At 36.9% G+C, this 17,264-nt stretch overlaps 1 protein-coding gene across 1 annotated transcript in view; it reads right to left on the bottom strand.

Annotated features, from left to right (window-relative positions):
- Positions 1 to 6,301: 6,301 nt before the first annotated feature.
- CCDC7 (coiled-coil domain containing 7) overlaps positions 6,302 to 17,264 on the bottom strand; it is a 107,451-nt gene continuing 96,488 nt past the window's right edge. The window contains exons 16-17 of the mRNA XM_008066496.1: positions 7,556 to 7,829; positions 6,302 to 6,374 (exon numbers count right to left, since the gene is read on the bottom strand). Coding sequence (XP_008064687.1) covers positions 7,809 to 7,829 — 21 coding nt within the window. The 3' untranslated portion in view covers positions 6,302 to 6,374; positions 7,556 to 7,808. The remainder of the gene's footprint in view (positions 6,375 to 7,555; positions 7,830 to 17,264) is intronic.

Genomic DNA, 17,264 nt, shown 5'->3' with positions numbered 1-17,264 from the left:
AAAAAAAAAAAGTAGACTCTCTTACACACACACACACACACACACACACACACACACACACGTGAGCACACACACACACTCACAAACTTTTGTAATCCTTGAGCATCCTCTTGTGGTAGTTTCTGAGACTTCAGGTTTCTTGTAGGCTTGGCCCAAGCACTGCTTCTCTTGGCTCGTGGCAGAGGGGATGGTTTTTCAAAGGGAGGGGTTTCCGATTTATAAATCTATCCCCCCTCTTCACCCCAGGCAGTCAGGGGAAGGCTGAAAACTGCCCCCAGCTGATCCACTTATGTTCAGCCCTCTCCATGTGTGCCAATCAGGACACTTCCCACCTGGATCATACATCTTGCAGATTACTGGGGAAAAGGGTTCTGGGTCACTTTAAAACTCACTGCCACTCATCCACTGCAGGCTGGTGCTATGTTCTTCATCTCTGATTGTAGTTGCAGACCGTAAATGCTTCATTTGGGGGATGGGGCATCTGGATCTCCTCGCCAGGTCTGTCCCTCGGGGGGTACTGCACCCAGGGTATCCTCTCTAGGTTGACAGTGTTCAACATTGGAGAGGTGCTGAATTCACCCAACTTGAGGGAGTAGCTCTACTATTCACATGGGCAGGCCAAAGCCTATCTCTACCTGGGTACCAGGACAAAAATGGTAGGGACGTCTCTGCATCTTGTCCTCAGCTAGGACACGGCAACAAATTCCTGTATTCGTTTTTTTCTCCTTGGTTACCACTGTCAGTGTCCAATCGGGTAATAAAGACTGTAGTGACTGGCAGCGCACTTTCCAGGTATTGTAAAGATGGTGCCTGCCTCTGGGCCATAGAGTTCACTGAGGTCCAAGTAGCTGTGTGGGACAGCTAACTCAGCAGTAGAGCTCAGGTTGCTTTTTCCCACGTCTCCACTCAATCAGACATCAGCACACTCATTTGCCAAGTCATTAGCATGCATATTCGTTCCTGCATCCAAACATTTATGTGGAGACTCATGCACTCCACCTGACTCTGACTGACTCTATCACTGCCAGAAGTCACAACCCCTAAAGAGGCAAAATGGAGATTACCCGAAAATGGGAAAAACGCTGACTGGGAGCAGAGCCCCAGTGGGAAGTGGCCATGAAGGAGGCAGAGCCCCATGGATCCTATTGAAGGACTCCTTTTGGTCTTAAAGGAATGCATGCTTAGGCTTGAAAAACACCTCCCTTGATAAACAAAACAATTAGCTAGAATGTGCAAGGATGTGGAATTAGCAGTAAACCTATGTACAGAAACGTAAAAAGGACTCAACAGCAAAAAATTTCCCCCTGAAGGGACAAGGGAATGTTTTACTACCCCCTTGCCAATGAAAATTTGCAACCTTTAGCTAAAAAGGAAAAACAAGTACTTCCTCATACCCTTTAAAAGTAACAACATTGACAGTTGTGATTGATGAGGAAGTGAGAAATTGAGACAGAGTATCTCCAAAAACAGGTGTTTTCGGGAAAAACAAGTCACAGACATGCCTTTTGACTCAGGAAACATTATAGTTTAATTAGAAAGAGGGTTAAAATTAAAGTAAGGATTAGAATTAAATAAATAACAGTTATAATTAAAATATAAATGTTTATTATAGATGTAGGTATTAGTTAAATATAAGTAATAGAAGGAATAGGAAATAATTAAGTTTTAAGGTAAACGTAAAATTATACACACAATGTAGGTTTAAAATTAAATACATTTAGGATTAGAAGAAAGATTAATTTCATACATAAATGTAGATTTAGACATAAGTTTTGTTTAGAAATATAAAATGTAAAACAGGTGATAAGAAAATAGCAAGTAATATAGATAAGGCAATTAGAATTAAGAAAGTTAAATTTTTAAATTAATAGTATTAAGAATTCATAGTGGGTAAGATACGGGTGGTGATATAAAAGAAAAAACAAGTCAATATATTGCTGCTAAAAGTGTATATAAATGTAGGATTAAGAAAATAGATTAGTAAAGGAAAAGAAATAGAATAGCGAAGGAAAGAGATTCAGTTGGCCTAGAGGTCACAGATTGTGACTGATAAATTCTTGGCAGCTGGTATTTTGTTACATAAATAACACCACTGGTAGCAGGAAGGAACAAAATGAAACTTGTAAAGGTCAACTTCCCCATAAACAAAAGAAAAAACAAGATGTAAACATTTAATGTGTAACATGGGATACATTTTGTGGGTAGAGGGGTCAGTAAAAAAACTATACAAGCTTGTAAGAATTGAATAAAAATTGGCAGAGTCCTGAACTCTACCCCGGCAGGTGACTCCTGTCGTTCTTCTTCGCCATTCCTGATTCTCCCTATTCAGGCCCTGACTCTCTCCTGGAGCTGGACTCCGGCATATCACCATTTTGGAATCCTCTCAACTTTTCTCTTACGATAAGGAAAAACCTAAGAATGCTTGCTTTCACCAGTGCTATTGAACATTCTACTGGAAGTTCTAGCCAGAGCAATTAGAAAATAAAAAGAAAAGGCAAAAAAATTGGAAAAGAAGAAGTAAAACTATCTCCATTCACAGATGATATCATATATATACATACATATATATGCATATATACATATATATAACTCAAAGTTTCCACACAAAAATATTAGAGTTAACATATCAATTCAGGAAAGTTACAGAATATAAGATCAATATTTTTAATGGTTTAGATGTGCCCCCTTAAAGTTCATGTGTTGGAAACTTAATCCCCAATGCAACAGTGTTGAGAGGCAGGACCTTTAAGAGGTAATTAGTTCATGAGGGCTTCACCCTCATAAATAGATTAATGCCACTACCACAGAAGTAGGTTGGTTAATTACAGGAGTTCAGGCCCCTTTTCTCTCTGTCTTGCAAGCTGGCTTGCCCTTCTATCATGTTATGATGCAGTAAGAAGGCCTTTACTAGAGGCCAGAACCATTCTCTTGGACTTCCCTGCCTCCAGAACTGTGAGACAAAGAAATTTCTTCATTAATTACCCAGTTTGTGGTTTTCTGTTACAGCAGAAAAAAAGACTAAAGCTGTGTGCAAAATCAGCAGTATTTCTAAACACTAGCAATGAACTATTAGAAAATGAAATTTAGAAAAAATGTCCAGGCCAGGTGCAGTGGCTCACACCTATAATCCCAGCACCTTGGGAGGCCAATCTGAAAGGATTGCCTGAGCCTACAGGTTCAAGACTAGCCTAGGCAACTTGGCGAGACCTCATCGCTACAATAAATAAATTTTTTAAAAATTAGCCAGGCATGGTGACATGTGTCTGTAGTTCCAGCTACTTGGAAAGTTAAGGAAGAAGGATAACCTGAGCCCAGCAGGTCAGGGCTGCGGTAGCTGGAAGCATGCCACTGCCCTCCAGCCTGGGTGACAAAATGAGACTCTGATTCAAAAAAAAAGAAAAGAAAAGAAAAGAAAAAGTTTCCATTTACCATAGTATCAAAAAGAATAAAATAATATTAGTCATGAAGTTTCAAGAATTATATACCAGAAACTATCACACATTGTTAAGACAAACAAAAAAAGAGCTAAATAAATGGAAAGACATTTCATGTTCAAAAATTGGAAGACTTAATATTGTTAAGATGACAATACTTTTCTATGTAATCTACAGATTCAATGCAGTCCCTATCAAAATCTCAAGGCACTTTTTGGAAAAATTGAAACACTGGTTCTAAAATTCCCATGGAATCACAAGGGGTCCCAAATAGTCAAAACAGTGTTGAAAAAGAACAAAGTTTAAGGACTCACACTTCCCCATTTCAAAACTCAATACAAAGCTACATAAATCAACATAGTGTGCACAGACTGGCATTGAGAGCACAGAAATAAACATACATCTAATGAATTTTTATGTTGGTGCTAACAAATTAATGGAAAAAGACAAATCTCTTCAACAAGTGGTTCTGAGGCAAATTGAATTCTACATACAAAAGAATGAAGTTAGACCTGTACCTCATACTATATATGAAAATCAATTAAAAATGAATCAATGACTTAAATATGAGCTAAAACCACAAACATCTTAGAAAAAATACATAAGAATAAATCTGTGACTTTGAATTTGACAATGGATTTTCAGACACGACACTAAAAGCACAAACCACAAAAGAAAAAATAGATAATTTGGGTTTCAAAAAATTAAAGCCTTAAGTGCATTTAAGGAACTTATCAAGAAAGTGAAAAGACAGCCTATGAAATAAGAGAAAATATTTGCTCACACATCTGCTAAAGGTTTAATACCCAGAATATATAAAGAAGCTCTACAACTCTGCAAAAAAAGACAACCTAATTTTCCAAATGGGAGAAGAACTTGGATAGACACTTCTCCAAAGATGATATATAAATGACCAACAAGCACATGAAAAGAAAAGATGATTAACATATTTAGGAAGGGAAAAATATCATATAATTCTACTTACCTTCATTCTATAGAATAGACAAATTCATAGAGACAGAAAGTAGGTTAGAGATTACCAGGGACTGAGTGACAAGTTTTCTTGTAGTCATAGTTTTCTGAGAGGTTTTTTAAAACATGAGATGGTATCAGGTTTCATCAAATGCATTTTTTTTACATCAATTGAGACTATCATGTGTTTTTTTCTTTTTTCTGTTAATGTGGTGGATTTCATTCCTAAGTAAATCTCACTTGGTTTGAATGTGTACCCCAAAGTTCAGTTCACATGTTGGAAACTTAATCCCCAATGCAACCATGTTAACAGGTGAGACTTTAAGAGGTGATTAGGTCTTAAAACTTACACATGAAGTACAATCACATATGATACTTTACACGTGAGGGCAGAGCTCCCAAAAATGGATTAATACCATCATGATGAGAGTGGATTAGTTATTACAGAAGTGGGTACCTAATTTTAAAAGAAAAAACAATGAATGTGTCCCCCCTTCCTCTCCCTTACACTCTCATAGACTCTTGCCCTCTGCCTCCTGCCATGGAATGACACAATAAGGCTGTAGCCATATGCAGGTCCCTCGACTTTGGACTCCTTAGTCTTCTGAATCGTAAAAACTAAATTTCTTTTCTTTATAAACTGCAAACTGTATGGTATTTTTTATAAAAACAAAACGCAGAGAAAGATGAGGGGGATGAGAGTTATTGCTTAATGAGTTTCCTCTGGGAGTAATGAAAAGTTGTGGAAATAGATGTCAGTGATAGTTGCACAACATTGTGAATGCCACTGAATTGTATACTTAAATATAGCTAAAATGGCAAATTTTATGTTATATATATTTTATCACATTTTTTAAAATGTTAAGTCAATTAAATAAAACTCAACTACTAATTAAAATTCATAATAAACTCCACCAGGCACAGTGGCTCACACCTGTAATCCCAGCACTTTGGGAGGCAGAGGTGAGAGGATTGCCTTAGCCCACGGGTTCGAAATCAGCCTGAGCAACTCAGCAAGACTTCATTTCTACCACAAAAAAAAAAATCAAAAGATTAGCTGGGCCTGGTGGCATGTGGCTGTAGTTACAGCTACTCAGCCATAACTGAGGGAAGGATTGAGGCAGAGACAAGAGGACTGCCTGAACTCACAGGTTTGAGACTAGCCTGGGCAACATGGCGAGACCTCCTCTCCACAGTAAAATCCAAAAATTAGCTGTGCGTGGAGGCGCATGCCTGTAGTTCCAACTAGTTAGAAGCCTGAAGCAGAAGGATCACCTGAGCCCAGCAGGTCGAGGCTGCAGTGTTGTGAGCATGCCACTGCACTCCAGCTTGGGCAAAAGAGTGAGGGTCCCACTTAAAAAAAAAAAAAAAAAGCACAATACAAGAGCGATGTTCTTGCACCCTGAACCACAATCATTGATTTTAAAAGTTTAAGCCAATGCAGTAGAATATGGGTTGGATACTAACACTACATATGTTGAAAAGGAAGAAGAAATTTATCTTTTCTTTTAATTATATTATACATCAAAAACCTAAATAACCTAGCAAAAATCTTAATTATTCATGCCAGAAATTATTTTTTTTTCCTGACGTTCCTGGATTAATTTTTGGTATAATATTATATTAAGAACTGATAATGACAAATACTATTATTTGATTGCGATAAAGCTATCACTTCCCTTTTATATAGATCTTAGTTGAAATAGACTCCCTGAGAAATATAGCTCAAAAAGTCAATTTTTATATAATTATCAGTATACTTATATACTATCTGATGACTATCTAGCAAGTTGTTTATATATGTAATAATATTCACCCTTCATTTATTTATAATAGTACCATGAAAACATATAATCATTCACATTTTCATCGTCCAAACAGAAAATCTTTTTTACCTTGAAATTCTCTTTCTGCTTGGTAAGTTTGTTCTTCAGTCTTCTTTTGTAATTTTTCTTCTGAAGCATCAGTCTTAACAAAAAAAGTTATAATAAGTAATTAAAAACTATGTATCCAAAAACTATGAATTACCTTCTTTTAGAAAGAGAGCTAGCTTTTTACTCTCATCAACAATGTCAATGCAAAAAAAAATTTTGTTTCTCGTTATTTCCTGAATGTATCAAACTAAAGTCAGAACAATTAGTGGATCTGAGAGGCTATTGGGAACACCGAATAGCATGGAGGGTGACTATCCAATATTGTGACTATCCCTCATAAATAGTTCTAAATAAGTGAAGTTAATAATTAAGAGTAATATTATGATTCTTGTTTAGATTTATATTTTAGACTGCTTCAATCTTTAAACAAACTCAAATGGCTTACAAAATTATTTTTATTAGAACACTTTAATAATATCTATGATAAAATATATTGTGAATATATGTCAAGTATATACAGCCATTTTTATCTCTTCTCTTTTTTCCAGCATTTTTGCTGGAATTCTTAATTTCCTAATTAAATGTTTTTTAACAAAAGCAATTCTGATAATTTTAGATGCTCTTTAAAGTTATATAAAATTATTTCAAAATGACTGTACTTTTACAATCACCTTAATGTATGAAAATCCTTTTTGTAGATGAATCTATTTTTTTTTTTTTTTTGAGTTGGAGTCTCACTCTGTCGCCCAGACTGGAGTGCAGTCTCGACCTGCTGGGCTCCAGCAATCCTTCCGCCTCAGCCTTCCGAGTAGCCGGAATTACACGGATGCGCTACCATGCCCGGCTGATTTTTTGATTTATTGTAGAGATGAGGTCTCGCTGCCCAGGCGGGTCTCAAAACCCGCGGGCTCAGGCAATCCACTCACCTCAGCCTCCCAAAGGCGCGGGATTACAGGCTGAGCCACCGAGCCCAGCTTAGATGAATCTTAAAGCTATGAAAATTTATCTTATCTCAGGAATTATATACCTTTTAAATTATAATCTAAGCTATGACTTTTTGATCAATACCAATTAGAATTTTTATAAGTCAAAATTATTACTTAGATTCCCAGATATTAATTTCAGCATCTTAAATATAAAGCAATTTATGTGAAAATGCAAAATTATTTCCTCAAAATAAGAAAATATTAATGAGTTTTTAATTAGCATTTATTCAGAATATTGAAGAAGTCTAGTAATTAAAAATAAACACCTTTCATACCTTTCATATCATACCTTTTTTTTTTCAGTAATAACAGGAAGTGAAATGAATGATGATATCACTGTTTTGTTCCCTTGAGGCAATGTTCCTACAGATAGCGAATCTTGAATTTCTTTAGTGGATGATACTGTTGTAAATAATTTATTATGGGTCGCTGATGAAGATTTATGGGTTAGGTCTTCACCAACTGAAACTTCATTCGAACTCTCTAAAACAGCTGGTTCATCTTGAGACTTAAGGAGCTGTGAAAGATCTGAAATAGCAGGGCTAGATCTTTTCTTCTCTGAGCTTTAGAATTACAAAACATCAGGTATTAGATTATGTGAAGAACATTTTATTTATAACTGAAGTATCATTTTAATAATCTATAAGGGAATTAAACAAGCAATTATAATTATTTTATTAATTTATGGTAATACAAATATAAAATTGATGCTACATAACAAGTTAGAGATAAAAATATATCTTCTGGGATTTTAGATACATAAAACTAAGTAACTCATTTAAAATACTCCAATATAATATTTATTCAAGGTCACACAACAGGCAGCAGAACAAAAAAAAATAGTAATTTGGTCAGCCAAAGTCAAGCACAGAATGGTCTAGAGATTGCCCTTTAGTCCCACTTATTCCAAAATTATTTTTCCACAAGTTCATTTCAGAATGCAGTTTTGACATTAAAAGATTATCGTCTTTCACCAGTCAATTCCCAAGATCTGAGTTAGTTTTCTTCAAGGTAAGAGCTATTTTATTCTCCACCAGTAGTCACAGGATCAGCTTTACAGGTTCCAGAACTAGGGTGACCAGATGTCATGGTTTGCATGTACAATCCCAGTTTGTTTGTTGTCCTGCTATTTTATTTTAAATGACAATGTGAATGGTTAAACTACCTATGCTTTATATAAAGAAATTTAAAATGTTTTTAGACCTATGAAATGCAATAAGGTTTTGTGGTTTTCATTTTGAACATCTATTATTCCAGTTGCCTAATGTTTGTTGCAAAGTGTCTAAAATACTTTGAACTTTGGTGAGAGAAGTAAAATGTTTAAATGTAACTAGTGCCACTTAACCTGCATTTGTTAGTTTAGAATGAATTTCAAAAAAATCAGAGTTTGGAATATAAAAAAGGAAAGTGGGATGGGGAAGATATTCCTGAAAATAAAAGTGTTAGGTGGCTGTTGGTTAAAAAAGACGTATAACTTACGACAAATAAACTTTGGTAGTGACATTATAAAGCTGATTCTAATATTAAAAGTAAAGATAATAGATGGATTTCTGTGCTAAATAAAAGATGGCATCTCATCCTTAAACATTATTTATTAATTTTATTCGTTATTTAAATTGTCTAGTTCTGAAATAAAGCCTAACACTCTTTGGGAGACCATTTTTGAAGACATACCGATAAGACTGTTATGATTAGGCTATTGAAGCATAAAAATAGTACATATTATAATTTTTTTTTTTTTGAGTTGGACTCTCACTCTGTCGCCCAGACTGGAGTGCAGTAGCCGCTCCCGGTCACCGCAGCCTCGACCTGCTGGGCTCTGGCGATCCTTCTGCCTCAGCCTTCCAAGTAGCCGGAATTACAGGCACACGCTACCACGCCTGGATAATTTTTTGATTTATTGTAGAGATAAGGTCTCGCCTGCCCAGGCGGGTCTCGAACCTGCGGGCTCAGGCAATCCACTCACCTCAGCCTCCCAAAGGCGCGGGATTACAGGCTGAGTCACCGAGCCCGGCCATATTATAAATTGATGCTCATTTATTTATAAGCATACCTACAGTTATACACAAATCAGCAATCCTGCCAGTAATATTACTATACAGCTATAAGTAGAAAGCAAAATATTTTTAAAGATTTTGAAATGATTACAAAGGGACATCATTAATCACTTGATTCTACACAGGCAAATGATCTTCTTATAACAGACAAAATGTGTAACAATCCCAAGAACAATACCTTAAATACTAGCATGAAGTTCATTTATAAACATACGAGGGGGCACCCCCAAAAAACCAGAATTTATTTTTTTAAAAATGATGAGGTCAGGCGCAGTGGCTCAAGCCTGTAATCCCAGTACTTTGGGAGTCTGAGGCAAGAGGATTACCTGAGCTCAAGGACTTGAGACCAACCTGGGCAACTTGGTGAGACCTCATCTCTGCGATCAATCAAAAAATAAGCCAGGCATGGTAGCGCATGCCTGTAGTTCCAGCTTCCTGGAAAGCTGAGGTGGAAGGATTGCCTGTGCCCAATGGGTCAATGCTAGCGTGACTGTGAGCGTGCCACTGCACTCCGGCCTGGGCAACAGAGTGAGACTCTGACCTCCCTCCAAAAAATCTGTATTTATTCTTAACATGTTTAAACTTCAGTCACCTTCAAAGTACTCTTCGTTTGATGCAATACACCTACTGAGATACTTTTTCCACTGCTCAAAAGAGTTTTGAACTCGTCCATTTTGATTTCTTTTAGCGCTTCTGCAGCTTTTTGTTTCACCTCTTCCACATAAGCAAAATAGTTCCCTTTGAGGACTTTTTCTCATCCAAGGAAACAAAAAAAAAGTTGCTTGGGGAGAGATCAGGTAAATAGGGAGGGTGAGTTTTGGTCAAAACTGCATAACATGCAACACAGTGTGGGTAGGGGTTTTGGTCAAAAACTGCAGAACATGCAACACAGTGTGGGTAGGTGAGCTTGTAAATCACCCATCATGAAATAAACAAAGCAGAAAAAAATTCACTAAAGATGAACACAGGCTCTCACAATAATGCCAGCTGGTACTCTGATGCCAATGGGTTCCTAGAACACTTACCTAGCGGGGAAAGCCTATACTCTAAGGGGCCCACCCTCTAAAAAACAATTCCAGTTTTTCTGGTGGGATCCCCCCTCTATTTCCATGTTCAGGCATTATCTACGTCTATTGTCTCTGCATCCATAAGAGGCCACTGCATAACCACCATGATATTTCTGCTAAGGGGGTCAGGAATAAAATATATTAAAGGTATGCAAGCAGTAATGAATTCAAGCTTATGTCAGCCAAAGAGATGTCACTAAGAAATGAAAATAGGCATATTATTGATTGTTTGGATGGTGAGGAAGATGGAGGAGGAGGAGGAAGATGACAATAACAACTATAGAAGGTAGCAGATACACACAAAATAATAATGAAGTAAGTGATTCATACTGTCCCAAATCTTTGGTAAGTTATCAAAAACAACCCAAATATAGTTTATAAATCTTACTAAATTTTTTCATTCATTGTCTGCTTTAGATTAAGACTCTTTCAAATCATCATTCTGTGTCAAAATACAAGTTAATAGTATAATTATGAGCATGTATTAACAGCATGTTGACAGCATTCTACATGACAGTCTTCAACATCACTGAAATGGTATAAAGAGTAAATACTCTCCTGCTAGCAAAAGCATTTAACTCTGAAGATCTGAGCACTGTATCCTTTTCTCACTAAGCAAATAGATGTATAAGAACACAGTATCTTTATGCAGGTATCATAGATATCTCAAATTCCCCCTTAATATATTATGTCAACCAGGCAAAATGGAAAACCGCTATTAAATAATTTCCCAAAGAGCCCTCTTTTATTTTTCTTTCCGATGCTTTTTCAGGAAACTTCCATAGCTTCACTCATTTTCTAAATTGTCAACACAATCCCCAACCCATACCTCCCCCTTAGAAAAAAAACTCTCTCACAAGTATTGGTGTTATACTGAACTTTTAATTATCAGTATAAATACAGAAAAGAGTAAATTTGATATTCTTATCTACAATAATATAAGATGTATTCGTCGTATAAAAACAAAAATATCTAGAACTAAAAGTATACAATATATACAATGTTTATAAAATGATTCTAAAAATTAACTTTATAAAAAATTTCTATAGACACTGTAAAAGTCAAAAGTTATAAATATTTTGATAATTTTAAAAATCTATAACATTGGTCACAATATTCATAGTGAGTAGTTTTAGGCTCCTCAACTAAAAAAAAAAACCAAAAAAATTGTTTTTTGAAGACTCAGTAAGAATCCAGAACAATTAAGAGCCTGGAAAAAGAATGAAAGGTTAAAATACTTGGAATTATTTTACCTAGACGTAATACTAATGAACTACTTAGAAATAGTTTGTAAATATGCAAATAATTCTTAACTGATTACATTGCCTAGCTAAATCTAGCTCCACCAATAATGTTACTGATGAAATAATTAGAAAGAGGACTTAAACTATAAGGAAATTGTATAAGACAAAAGAAAAACTATTATAACACTAGAAAAAATAAATATTCATTAATGAGGATGATAAACATGTCTTTCCCAGAACCATCTTGGTTGATATCCTCCTTCCCTACTGGGTAGCTTGGCAGAGATTCTCAACGTCTTTCATTAATACCTGCAATATTGAAATGTGCCTTGCTGCTATTCTTCTTATAGATTTTTCTCATTAAAATTTGTTATATGAAGCTAGTGGTACGTGACTCATCTGGATACTAGTCTTTGGAAACAGAAAATTTGGGCTACCACTGAGAGGGAAATAACCCCACTGAAAGTCTTATACCAGAATAATCACTGAGTTGAAATGGCAAGTATCTCAGTGTCCATATTTTATATAGTCATAAGAGAGGACAAATTAGTTAGCCAAATTAGACAGGTTAGACATCAAGTGACCACAGAATTATAGGACACCAAAATCTCAGAGTAAATGGGATTAGCTGCATTGTCCATAGTCCAGAAATTAGAAGATTTCTTGGGAATCCTGAGCAGACTTGTTACAAAAGAAAAAATCTGGAGCAATAAGATTATAGGTAGGTAGTTGCAGAATTCTATTTTCTTAAGAGAAAGACAAAGAGGCCAGGCTCAATATAGCCTTGAAAAATTGGCATAAGTATGTCTGAAAGTTAACAGGCCAATACCAGAATCCTGTAAAGGACTTAAGAAAATTTATTTGATAAAATGTTCTATGGTTGTCTTGGAACAGAAGAGAGGAAAACTGTAGGGCTGGTTTTAAAAAATTGTAATGAGCTTAACAGAGTTACACAGTTAGGACAAATTGAGACAAAGGCTTTGGCTACAGCCCTGTCTTCTTCAAGTTTCCCAAAGGAGCAGGCCCCAAACATTCCTAAACTTACTATATACTGGACCTTACAGTATGTACACAAAAATGTTAACATAGCAGGGCTGAGATTGCTGTCCTTAGAAGGCTTGCTTGCAAGGTTGGCCCATGGCTGGCATTTAAGAACCTGCCAGGATTCCCACCATTCTCAGAACTGATGAGAGGGGATCACTGCACCAAACTGTACAAACAGCATGGCTTAGACTAAACACCTGTTTTCCTTCTGGAAATATAGATTTGGGGTTCATGGTAAGCAGAAGATAAATTGTGTGTGTGTGTGTGTGTGTGTGTGTGTGTGTGTGTGTGTGTGTATGTGTGTGTGTGTGTGTATGTGTGTGTGTGTGTGTACACAGAGGTTGTCAAAAAAGTATATACATTTTAAGAAAGGAAAAATGTATTAAAATTATAATATTCAATATATACCAATAACAAAAGATTAATACAATCACGTTTGACTTCTGTAATTGCTAAAGGTGTTCAAAGTGGTTACCATCAATGTCCAGACACTTCTGAATGTGACGAACTAAAAAGTAATACATAGATCTAACATCACTTAAAATGCATATATATTTTTGGCACCCCCGGTAAATACATATATAACCAACCCCCCAGTAAAAACCATGGGCACTGAGTCTCTAAGCCTCCTGACAGACAACATTTCACATGTGTTGTCATAATCCATTACTACAGCAATTAAGCATGTCTTTGTGACTCCACCGCGAGAGGACTCTTGCATCTGGTTTCTTCCAGACCTCACTCATTTGCCATTTCCCTCTGCTTGTTTTGCTTGTATCCTTTGGCTGTATTAAATCATATCCATGATAATGACTATGTGCTGAGTCCTATGAGTCCTCACAGCAAGCCACTGAACCTTGAAATGGTCTTGGGGATCCCCACAGTTGGTGCCAGAAATGAGATTTGCTAGCATGACTCAGACTCACAAAATTATGGAGAAAGAATTGTTTGGGAAAAGAAATAATGAAAGTGTTGCTATGTAGTCATCTGTGGTATAAAAGAGCAGCTGAGCTGCTGCCTGTTATGAGAGGCAAACGTTACCTAGAGAATTTGAAAATGATACGTCTAACTCCAGGAGATTGGCTTGCTGAGTCCTCTGGCTACTTTGGGGGTTGCCAGGTAAAGAGAGGGAAAAAGACACAGCTTGGATAATGTCTTTGGTCTTTATTCTCTCTTCCAGGTGGGAAAAGAAAGGACCCCAAAATTCCCAAAGATAGGCTTTGGATGGAATAAAGAAATGTAAATCAGTTTCTAGTTACTTTCTCTTAAAGGTGAGAGGCAAAAAGGTTATATTAGTTCCCAGGGCTGGAGGAAAGCTTTAAACAAACCAGAGGGGAAAAATACAGTGGTAAGCAGGGGTGGAGAAGGTGAGGGGAGCAGGGTAAGTAGATGCCAGCCTTTTCTTCAGTCTAGCTCCTACTGCTGCTGCAACATTACCCCCCTTAACTCGTTCCCCTTGCAGTCCAGCTGTGATCTCCCTCCAGCTGGAATGTTAACCTGTAAATGCTAAATTTACTGCTAAATAAATTTAAAGAGAGAAAAAAAGGAATTTTTTTATTAGCTCTGTATTTTGTGGCCTTATATTTGGATATGTGATTAAAATTGCTGTAAAATTTTATATGTTTTAATTTAATAAATGCTAGAGGGATCATTCTGATTAGGGAAAGCTGCAAATAAAGTGTTGATTGAATACAACTTCTTGCTTTTTGCCATTAAAGGTGGGTTGGAATGGAAATTCTTTAAATATTGACCATAGACCAAGTCTATAATTGATCATTTTTATGATGATTTTTACCCACTGGAGCCTCTGGAAAGAAAAGTAACAGGGAAAAGAGAGGTAATCTCTAAATGGAGATATATTTTTGGAGTTTTAAGAAGTAGTTTTTAGGTTTTATTTATTTTTTATTTTTTGAAAGCAGGATTTATTGAGAGGACAGAAAAGCTCCCACTGTGGGAGGGGACCCGAAGGGGTTGCCCAGTTCTTAGTTGTTAATGAGTTTTTACAAAAGCAGATATTGGACCTTTAAAGGATGGCAATTTTCTAGCCTCGTGTGCATACGCTTGAGTGAGCCAATTTGGACTCCATGATTGACAAGACCAAAAAGTCTTGATTGTTACTTGTTCTTGGAACAGAGATATCTGTCCCTATAATATTTTGGCTTCACTACTGATTTTTTTTTTGAGTTGGAGTCTCACTCTGTCGCCCAGACTGGAGTGCAGTGGCCGCTCCCGGCCCCTGCAGCCTTGACCTGTTGAGCTCTGGCGATCCTTCCGCCTCAGCCTTCCGAGTAGCCAGAATTACAGGCACGCACTATCATGCCCGGGTGATTTTTTTTATTTAGTGTAGAGATGAGGTCTCGCCAAGTTGCCCAGGCGGGTCTCGAACCCTCAGGCTCAGGCAATCCACTCACCTCAGCCTCCCAAAGCGTGGGATTACAGTCTGAGCCACCAAGCCTGGCATGATTTTTTTTTTAAAGTCACTGGATTTTTTGGAAGCCTAATTCACAGATCCTAATTGTATGGACTAGACACTAAGCTAAAGCCTGATATTATCTTCTATGGGCTGTTTCAGCCTCAGTACAGGTTATGTTGAACAAACAGAGAGCATTTATACAGTCAATGAACAAGACTCATACTCTTCCAGATTTAGGAGATTCCTCATTGGGGTCCTAAACTTTAAAAACATCATGGATATAGGCTGAACAGTCTGTCACATTCAAATGTCCACAAAAGAAAGGCTTGTCCTCTGATGGGACCATCTAAAATCCAGCTGCTGGTAGACTATATTTCTGTTACAGAAACTGCTTTTATTCCCAACTTGTGATCCCTGGCAAAAGCTGCAAGTTATGAGAGGGTACATCATATGGACTATGACCACTCTGCCCACTCCTAACAGATCAGGCTGTCAACTCCCTCTCTGAAATGCATCACTGCTGTTGATTATTGTGTTTGACTTTCTGGATTAGTTATAGTTGGCAGCAATGAGTACATAGCCTGGTTGTATTTCCCTTACCTTTTTCCTAGGTTTGATTATTTAATATATCTGTTCCCAAAATGAGATTGGTTTTTCCCTAGGCTATCCATTAGATAAATGATCAGAATAAAAGAAGTGTGAGTTTATGTAAACTTATTTTGAAAACTTAGGATTTTTGTCCTGACCAATTCCTGAACATATTATGTCTTTGTGGTTAAGTTGTATAAAAATATTTCTCTGTAAAACGCTTTTGTCCTTGAATGCAATCCTTCCAGTCAAAAGGTCTAGATGAAAATAGAATATGATTTGGAAAAAAATACAAAGTTTTGATTACTGAATGGAAATCTTGATTTTCTAATACCTGAGAAAAAAGAAAACTCCAGCACCATGGGAGGCACTAGGGATGGGGGATGGGGAAGAATAATAATCTTTATTTTTCAAAACTGTTCCTAGAAGTTTTCCCTTTTTATTGAAGAAAACTCGCTGTGCTGTTTTTCTAAACTGCTGAGAGTACTTTGAATTCAAACTGACTGCTCAGCCTAAGATCATATGTAAAAGTGCTGGTGATTAGAAAAAAACAGGGTTGACCCACCTCCTGCACTTTCCACTTAGAACACCTACAGAAGTTATCTACACTTGTCAGGCAGGGAAACTGGGAAAACTGTTCAGAACTGACTGCCTTCAGGAAGATATTCTAAAACAAATAATTCAGTTAAATCAAGTGAACCATCCTGGGAGTCCTAAGGTGGGAGGTCACATGGTAGGAGACCACATGGAGGTCCTGTTAACCCCTCTACTGCATGACTAATGTATGTTACAATAATTGTGAAGGCTTTGTTTCCAGGGGTATTACATGTGCCTTCTGGGATTATACTTCTTGTGTATGTGCCCTAACTGTCATGACAAACCTCAGCCCCTGGTCAGCTTCAATTTATTGGCCAGAGTTAAGCTGTGCCTGAATTAGTGCCCCAGGCCAGGTAAAAATAAATTCATTCAGAAAATTGAGGAAGCCACTTGGCTTTCTAAAATATAGGGATTTCTAAGTTAAGGGATTTCTTTTAACTCGTGAAGTCGAGGACTCTTATAAGGCATAACTGAGATTGATGCTGAAGATTAATCTGAGCCTGGAGTATGGAATCCTACTGATGATAATTTTACTGTAAAAATGCCTTGGCCAAGGACTAAGGGGGTATACTATACAGAAAAGACTGAATATAGCAGGCCTGAAACTGCTATCTTTAGAAAGGACTAATTGCAAGCTTGGCTGGCATCTAGGAATTTTGACTTTGGGAGGGTTCACACTATTCCCAAAACTAGTAAGAGTGGCTCAGTGTGCCTACACTGTTTGTACAAACAATGTAGTTTATGTAGAATACCTGCTTTCATTCTAGGAATCTGGAATTTTGGTACATCGTAGCCTGAAAGAACTACATGACCAGGCCCCCAAAAAATCCTGGGCATAGAATTTATAATGAGCTTCCCTCATAGATATTTCACACATTTTGTTACAATTCATTGCTGAAGGAATTGAGAGCAACCAGTGTAATGTCACTGGGAGAGAACTCTTAGAAACTTACATCATGTTTCTTCTGGATTTCTTTTTTTTTTTTTT

This window comes from Carlito syrichta, unplaced genomic scaffold (genome assembly GCF_000164805.1).
Source record: "Carlito syrichta isolate Samal-C Ts95f unplaced genomic scaffold, Tarsius_syrichta-2.0.1 Scaffold308972, whole genome shotgun sequence".
NCBI lineage: Eukaryota > Metazoa > Chordata > Mammalia > Primates > Tarsiidae > Carlito > Carlito syrichta.
This window is presented reverse-complemented; position numbering and strand designations above follow the sequence as displayed.